This window comes from Dendrobium catenatum, unplaced genomic scaffold, assembly GCF_001605985.2.
Source record: "Dendrobium catenatum unplaced genomic scaffold, ASM160598v2 fragScaff_scaffold_1056, whole genome shotgun sequence".
Classification (NCBI taxonomy): Eukaryota; Viridiplantae; Streptophyta; class Magnoliopsida; order Asparagales; family Orchidaceae; genus Dendrobium; species Dendrobium catenatum.
The window spans coordinates 8104679-8112943 of NW_021319518.1; the positions used below are offsets into that span (position 1 = coordinate 8104679).

The window sequence follows — 8265 nt, forward strand, 5'->3', positions numbered from 1 at the left end:
TTCATGTTTGTGTTCATTTAATATCAGCTGTTCAAGTTTGGTTCATGTTTGTTCGAGCTTTATTGTTTGTGTTCATGTTTTGTTCATTTAAATAAATGAGTGTTCATGTTCGTTCGTTTAGTACTTATCGAGCTTTAAACAAACAAATATGAACGAGCTATAAATGTGCTCTATTTTTAGATGTTCATTAATTTAACAAACGAGCTTTATCGAGCTTCCAAACAAACGATTACATCGAGCATATTCGTGAATATATTTAATGATTTTTTTTAACTATCAAACAAACACGTTCATGAACATATCTATGAATAAACACATTTATAATAAAAGCAATTGTCTATGTCGAGTTTGTTCATGAACTTCAAATGATGTTGTTCGCGAACATAAATGAGCCGAACACATTAGTGTTCAAGTTTGTTTATTTAATAATTGAGTATTTAAAATATTGTCCAAGTTTGTTTGTTTAATTAATTAAACGATCACAAACGAGTTTTAATCGAACGAACAACGAGTAGCTCGTCGAACGTTTGGTTCGCTTGCAGCCCTATGCAAGATGCAAAATGTCTGCTAAATTCTAGTAGTGAGAATTTAAACTTTTATAACTGAGAGTATATAAATAGTGCTCTATAGTAGCCATTGAGCTAAGGGGTTGTGATGTAAAGGGGAGACCCCATATCTTACAACTCTCCGGCTCAAACCCATTCACGATTTCATGGTCCAGAATTCTGTCCTCTCCCACCCTTCACTCTTCAAAATTTCAAATCTCGCCGCCGAGACTCAGCGGCAGCAAACTTGCACTGGACGAGAAGCCGGAGGATTTCGACTGCGAAGCTAGGGTTCCTGCTCTCGTGTTTTCGAGTTTTTCTCCTGTTCGCCGTTCTCATCTGGTACTCTCTCAACTGCCCCTTTTTATGTCATATTTCTCCTACAACATGTTTTGGCAAGTCTTGATTCCTGCTCGGCTTCCCGTGTTTCTGCTCCATCACCAGTTCCTTCTTGTCATATGGGAAGTTTTGTTTGTATCTTATGGTGTTGATTACAGATCTGAGTTTATTGCTGTTTGCTATGTGTTGGCTGCAAATGAAAACCTAAGTCTAGGCGAACAAGGCGGTTGTTAGGTTTTGAGCTATGCCAGGTGGACGAAAAAGCTGCAATGGGGTGGTGAACTCAGGTGAGTTGGGCGCTGATGCGCTTATCACTTACAGCAGGAAGAAGCGGACCAGAGCAGTTGACGATGAGGTTTGATACTTCTTGTTTGCTTTCTTTATAATTGTATGATTAGAAGTTTCTGTTTTGATCAGAATTTTTTTGGCCTAGTTTTAAGTAATTGTCCTGTGCGGTATGACTTTCGGCCTCTGATTCCAATCCATTACTTTGTTTTGAGAGTTTATTGCTTTGAACACCTTGTTTTCACCGAAATTTGGTGTTCTATTGAGAGATGTGGTGTTGACTTAAGGCATATGGAGATAAAGTAACCTAAACTACGGGTTTTTGGGTTTTATATAGCATAAGCCTTCTATATGGACTATTTGCACACACGTAAACTTTGACATTTTAGTTCAAGAAGGTTGAGTGGGTGACTTGTAAGGATGTGGGAATTCCGAATAAACGTAAGAGGTGAAAATTTACAAGTATGATGCAATAAATCTTTGACTTAATATAACATAACGCCAGCAATAAATTTTTTAACTACATTGTCCCCTCAAGTTATTGCTAGCATGGTCTGACTTGCATTTGCCATTGTCAGAGTTGGAAGTGAAAGGAAGTTGAGAGTAAGAAGGCATTGGCATTTTTGTCATATAATTGGCTGCATAACTGAAAGGATAATAAAGTGGACTTATTTGTTACACAGAAGAAGACATTTTTCCCTATTTAAACGGTATAAAAAATATCTGGCCTTTAAAAAACATTGTGGCAAATAAACTTGAGTGTATCACCATCATTAGCCTTAGGACCCTTATCCTAACAATTTAGAGTCAGCTTTATCAACATTAACAATAAAATTATGCATATTAAGGAAAATGATTCCATTTTAACAGATCAAAACCAATTTTTTCTTTTTAATTTTCTTTCTGTTGTGAACCTTTTTAGTCTGCTGTTCTTCTAATTTTTATTTTCCATGTTCGTATTTGTTCTCGCAAAGAACCGAATGGAGCAGATGAATAAAAACAAAGAAATTGTTCACAATCATTACAAAAGAGTTGCTAGCTTTACTTTCTGTTATCATCTCTTATGTTCTAAAATTTATCAAAGCCTTAGGGTTCACGGACCAACCATATATTTTCTTATACACTTTGTTCAATAGGCTTTATTGAACCATGTATTTGTCTGCTTGTCAGTGAAGCATTTCTTTTATTATGATGTCATCAAAATTATTAGAATATTTTTGGATTACAATGATATGGTGAAATCATAAAGCAAACCTTGTGGTGATGGCTGGAAAAAGTTTCCTTCTCTTCTCAAATGCTTTGCTTTGCAATGTGCTAAGTGTTAACTCTAGGCATTGTCTCACCTAATTAGTTGAGGCACCACAATGGAGCAATAAGTATCCTAATTGGCTTGCGTAGTATTCATGTTAGTCATAGGCGGTGGATTGTCCTTTGCATTTACTCTCTCTGTACATATATTATGATGCAAATATCAATCTTAGTTATTTGTCAATCAGGTAAGTATAAAGTTGTGTTGGATCTATTGATATTATGCAATTGCATTATATGTATAACAATGTATTTTACTTTATGTTTAAATTCATTCGTCTAGTGATGCGGACCTTTTTGATCTACCATAAACTAATAGACATGCCTCTTTATATGCATAATAATGCATATCTACTTTATTTTTAGAGAGATGCTCTGTTATTTTACCCCAGTGCATGGGTGCAGGCCTTTTTATCCCTAAATTGCATGCGAGCTTTACCTGTATTATGCAAATATTTACTAAATTGTTCATGGACGTTTATTGTCTGGATTCAATACTCTGAAATGCAAGAACTCAAACTTTATTATGCTTCTACTTTCAAAATTGAAATTTATGTGATTATCTTTAATAACATTTTGGTGCTTCACTAGTTACATCCATCTGACAGTTTTCTATCATCCCAATTTTCTCGTCTAGTAATATATCACAACTTTCTTGTGGCAGTCTATGAAGGAATCTCTTGATAGCACCTATGAGCATGATGTGTTTTCTAGAGTTGGCAGTCACTGGAGAAATACTTTGGAATGCATGCTTCATCTTCCAGGTGTCGGTGAAGGTGGTGGTATCAAGAGCTCTATCCTTGATGCACTTGAATCCTGCCCTCCTAGCTTCACCAAGAAGACTAAAATGAAGGTTCCTGCTGCAATTGTGCAATCAATAATACCATAGTTGTTCTTCTTTTCTGGATCAATATTGCACTATGCTGAATATGTTCAAACTAAATGTTTATGTATTACCAGGATAGATATACGGGCAACTGTGAAATTGAGGATCCACCTGAAATTAAGGATGTCCTTCCTGCATCAGCAGCAGATGTATCGAATATAAAGTTAGAGGGTCAGCCGGATATGAACAAGAGCACTGAAAAGTGTCAAAAGGTTTTGCGGGAAATTTTTTGTTCAGAGAATTTTGCTTCCTTGTGTGATCTAGTATGTGAAAGTTTTCAGAATAAAACTGTCAGAAAATTACTTGACTTCAGCCTGATAAATTCAAATTTGAAAAATGGAGTATATGAACAGTTGCCAGTTTCATTTCATGAAGACATTCAACAGGTATTTTTTACGCATTCACCTTAGAATGATTATGCTGTCTCTGTCCCATTTTGTCTTGTGTTATTCATAAATATTGTTTTTAAACAAATTAAAGGTTGCAACATGCTTTTTGATTTCTTTTATGAATCATTTTACACAAATATTCCTGCTAAAATAACAGACTTTGCCATTGAGGAAACAGTAAAGTTATTGTTCATTGATGTTTACTATTCTTAATTGGTAAAACTCGCTATCGATATCGAGCTTTCACATTTTCTTTCACATATAGCTATTAGGTAATCTCCTTTCTAAATACTTATTTAGAGCCTTGTTATTCTTTCTTTCATTTTGAATTTAATTAAGTGATTGAGAGATTTATAATATCATAATTTAATTTAGTAAGCTGTTTTTGCTGCTTAATTTGGGTGTTAGAGGCATTTACCCTCATTTCCACTTTATTAATTATCAACATATTCAATGTCTCCGCTTATTCTCAACTTGAGTTGCAAGTTTTTGTTAGAATGCAGTTTTGTTTTTTGGTGGGAAAATATAAGATTTCGAAAAATTGCAAACTAGAATTGTTTTTTTTATTTGACCTAATGCCAGAATTTCTTGAAATCTTTACTTTTCTACGGGATTTCTTTTGAAATATGATATAATATTAAGCTAGTATTTCATAACAAACACTAGTAGTAATATAAGATTTAAAAAAAAAACCCTAGAGGTACTTTCATGATATCCTTGACACAACATCAGAGTTAGTTTTTCTTGTTTAAAAAATAGATTTAACTAATTCTTTTGCTTGTTTTGAAACTATTATCCTTCTCATAAAGATACCAAACTACTAGGAATTTTATACAAATAAACTTTGTTTTCTGTTTAATTTAAATGTATAGTTTTCCTGCATTTGGTGACATTACTTTTTATAAATATTAATTTGTTAAAAATAATGTTTGTATTGTGGAGGAAATCTTGATTTCTTTTGGTTTTTAAAATTCGTAGTATCTTGTTTTGGGCAAATTCTTTATCCTTGGTAGATTAGTATTTTAATTTGTGCTGGGATAGTTTCATTACTATTACATGATTTTTTGTTGTTCTTCTTAGTTTCTTTTCAAATGAGAATATTTCTTATCTCTTACACAGTTGTGGTGCAAGTTTCAAAAAATTGGTCAAGACATCCTGCTTCTTTCTAACAGCCTTTCCAAACAGTCCAGGATTTACTATGGAAAGCAGGTAAAAATATAATTTGATTTTTTTAGTTGGCTTAATTGTTTTTCATGAGTTCCTCTAAATATATTTACTTTTTAGTTGATATTTTCTTCAATGATTCTGGGATCTGTTTTCTCATTGATCTCTTGCTCCACGTTGAACTTTCTTGTATGAAGGCCATTAAGAATTTCTTCTCATTTTTTTAGGTTGGAGAAAAGCTGGAATTGGAGGCTAGTGAAGAAAAGTTTGAGGCAAAATGTTTTTGCCTGACTAGCTATTTTTCAATGATTCCTTTGTGCAATGTCTTATTGAATGTTTTCATTGCTTTAATTTTTTTTTCCCAGGAGAACATCGAAGGTGTTGCTGAGCTGAAGAACTCCATGAACTCTTATGTCAATGGACAGTTCCCTTTGAGTGAATCTGGTCGGTCTAATAAATTGGATCAAAGTGAAGCATCTTGTCTGTGTAAAACCTATGCTTGTAAGCAGTGTGGCATTGAAACAGTCGGTGAACACAGGCTTATATGTGATGGCTGTGAAGCAATATACCATTTCTCTTGTGTTGAGCCTTTTAGCCAAGCAGTCCCTTCTCGAACCTGGTACTGTTCTTCTTGTCATAAAGATGAAAGCAAATCACCAGCAGCTGTCAGGGATAATCAACTTAAAGGTTTGCACAAAAATTGGGCCATCTCTGATAGGCCTGAAGGTTCTATGGCGGAGAAAAACATCATTAATAACTTTAAAGAATGTCATTGTTTGAATAAACCATGTCAAAGTGAGGCCTCTTGTCGGCACAAGGTCCATACATGCAAGCACTGCAGCACTGAAGCAATTGGCGAACACAGCCTTATATGTGATGGATGTGAGGAAATTTACCACTTCTCTTGTGTTGAGCCCTTTGGTGAAGAGATCCCCACTCGAAACTGGTATTGTGCTTCCTGCCGTGCCGACAGAAATGAAGCACCGGAACCTGTTATAGAGATTGAACAAGATGGCTTGCACCAGAACTGTTCAGTATGTGATAGGCTTGAATTTTCTGAGGTTGAGAAAGACATTACTAATGATACCAGGGAGAGCTCTGTTTCGAGCATGGAATCAGATGGCCCTCCAGAACCATCAAGAACTGCCCTGTCACATTTGTGCAAGCTATGTGGAACCTGTGAGGACGAGGACAGGAGATTCCTGACTTGTGGGAACAATTACTGCCCTTACAAGTACTACCACATCAGATGCCTAAGAAACAGCCAGATTGCTAGTCAGCATCAGCAAAACAGGCGTTGCTGGTATTGCCCATCATGCCTATGTAGAGGTTGTCATTTAGATCAAGATGATTCTGAGATCGTACTATGTGATGGTTGTGATGATGCTTACCATACTTATTGCATGAAACCACCCAGAACATCAGTTCCTAAGGGCCAGTGGTACTGTGTCCAGTGCAACTTGGCTAGGGCCAAGGAAGGAATACGAAGGCACGAGCAATGGATTTTGCAGCAGCATTGCAAGAAGGACACCTTTCAAACTGTTGAAAATAATCGTCCATTGGATATATTGCTGAATGCTGTTGAGAAGGTGAGTTCTGAGAATTGATGGGCGTAAGGACTATATAAACAAGTGTTCACTTGAACTATGGCCATGGCCTTGTGATGAATTTCTTGCTGGTAAGAATATTGACTCTGTTGTTGTATACTTGGCTCTTGTTTGTTAAAGATACCGGTCCATTTGCTCTGCTTCTTTAGTTGCTCAATTTGACCAATTCTTTTAGTTTTCGATTATCTATTCTATGATTACCCCTATAATGGAAGAAGAACATTGACCTACTTCAGGATTTTGCAGCGGCCTAAATGATGCCAAATACTGAAAGCTGTATTCAGTGTATTTTTTATTTTTTAAATGATCTCAAGACCTGTGCAAGGATACTGCCGTAGTGAGATTGATCTAAATCCTTCTAACAAACCTGTGCAACATATTCTTTCCTAACTATTCTGTTAACTCAATTTGTTGGCTTCCTAATTGCATGAACGGATTTTTGACATTTTAGATCTACCTCATAATGGATTACTTTATGCAATTTTGTACTTGAACTTAACTGACTTGTCCAAATCTCCTGCTGCAAACAACATTTTATAGGACATTTTTATGTGGACATGGACCGGAATGCAGCAGGCCCAGACGGCGCGGTCTGATTCGACTTGTGTGTGGCTTGGAGAACCAAAAGAATCTAACTTGTTTGAGAAGATTGTATTGTTTTTTGTAGTGCATAACCCTGTTAACCATCCTCTTTTCAAGGTCACATCTGTTTCGTCGATCTTTGCCTTTTGTTCTGGAAGTAATTATTTGCTCTACTGGTAGATAGATTGCAACTACAAGCACCGTATAGATCGATGTGTTTTGCTGGTTCTCTTTGTTTTTGTTATCTGTCTGTTGAATATAAGCGAGTTGAGTGGGTTTTAACACATCCACTCATCTCCTCACCCACCCACCTACACGATTCATGACCTGCTTTCTTTGATCTTATACACATTTTAATACTCTACGCATATGCCTGTATTTTGTGCTAAAATTGGGCTTCTTTTGTCCTTTTGCATATTGAAATTGGCCTATTAATCTTTAGTTGCTTTTCAGAATGAAAAAAAAAAAACCTGTTTTAAGGATATCTTGATGCAATTGTTTCTAGTTTATGATTTTTGAAAATTAAAACGAATTGGTTTCGATGTTTATCGTTTAATGTTATTGATTATTAAGATATTGTGTTCTGTTCTTACATGAAATAGAATAATAATCAGATAGAAGGAAGTACTAATCAAATATTTCAAGCGATAATTATTTGTCAGGACTCTGGTAGTCTATAAATTGTATGGTCATACCAAAAAAAAAAAAAAAGGAGGGTGGAAAATCTCTCAAAATTCTGACAAAAAATCTCTTAATATTTTAGAAGATTTATAAGGTTTCATTTGGATGGATTTTTTATACTTTTTAAAAGTAAATTTTTAGTTTAAAAAATAAATTTCTTTTGGAATAGCTTTTTAATTGCTCTTAAACTAATTTTTTAGTATAAAATTTTTGAGTTCAAGAAATTAATGTACTAAAAATTACTTCAAAAAGAAATAAGAAAGGTGTTCCAAATGAAGTCTAAGGCTTTGTTTGGGACAGCTTTTTTATTGTTTTCTAAAACGGAGTTGTAGTACAAAATTTTTTATTTTTGTACTAAAATTCTGTTTTAGAAAGCAATAAAAAAGCCGTCCCAAATGAAGCCTAAATCTCTTTCTAGTGCTTTTATTGGTCTCAAGCTTTTTGAAATCTTCAATTTTAAATTTGACATTTTAAAGCTG

The 8265-nt window shown here is 34.8% G+C and overlaps 1 protein-coding gene across 5 annotated transcripts; it reads left to right on the plus strand.

Annotated features, from left to right (window-relative positions):
• Positions 1-636: 636 nt before the first annotated feature.
• LOC110105004 (PHD finger protein EHD3) lies at positions 637-7299 on the plus strand. Of its 5 annotated transcripts, XR_002304101.2 has the most exons (8): positions 637-887; positions 1043-1239; positions 3142-3330; positions 3438-3749; positions 4872-4961; positions 5144-5188; positions 5282-6594; positions 7064-7299. XR_002304101.2 is itself a non-coding variant. In XM_020834342.2 (7 exons), exons 2-7 carry the CDS (start codon positions 1129-1131, stop codon positions 6521-6523), a joined length of 1989 nt encoding a protein of 662 aa, XP_020690001.1. In that variant the 5' UTR covers positions 637-887; positions 990-1128; the 3' UTR covers positions 6524-6753. The 5 variants fall into 5 exon arrangements, 4 of the variants coding, with proteins under 4 accessions (XP_020690001.1, XP_020690000.1, XP_020690002.1 ...); XM_020834342.2 differs by lacking the exon at positions 7064-7299 and having other exon boundaries at positions 990-1239; positions 5282-6753; XM_020834341.2 differs by lacking the exon at positions 7064-7299 and having other exon boundaries at positions 5282-6753.
• Positions 7300-8265: the final 966 nt, after the last annotated feature.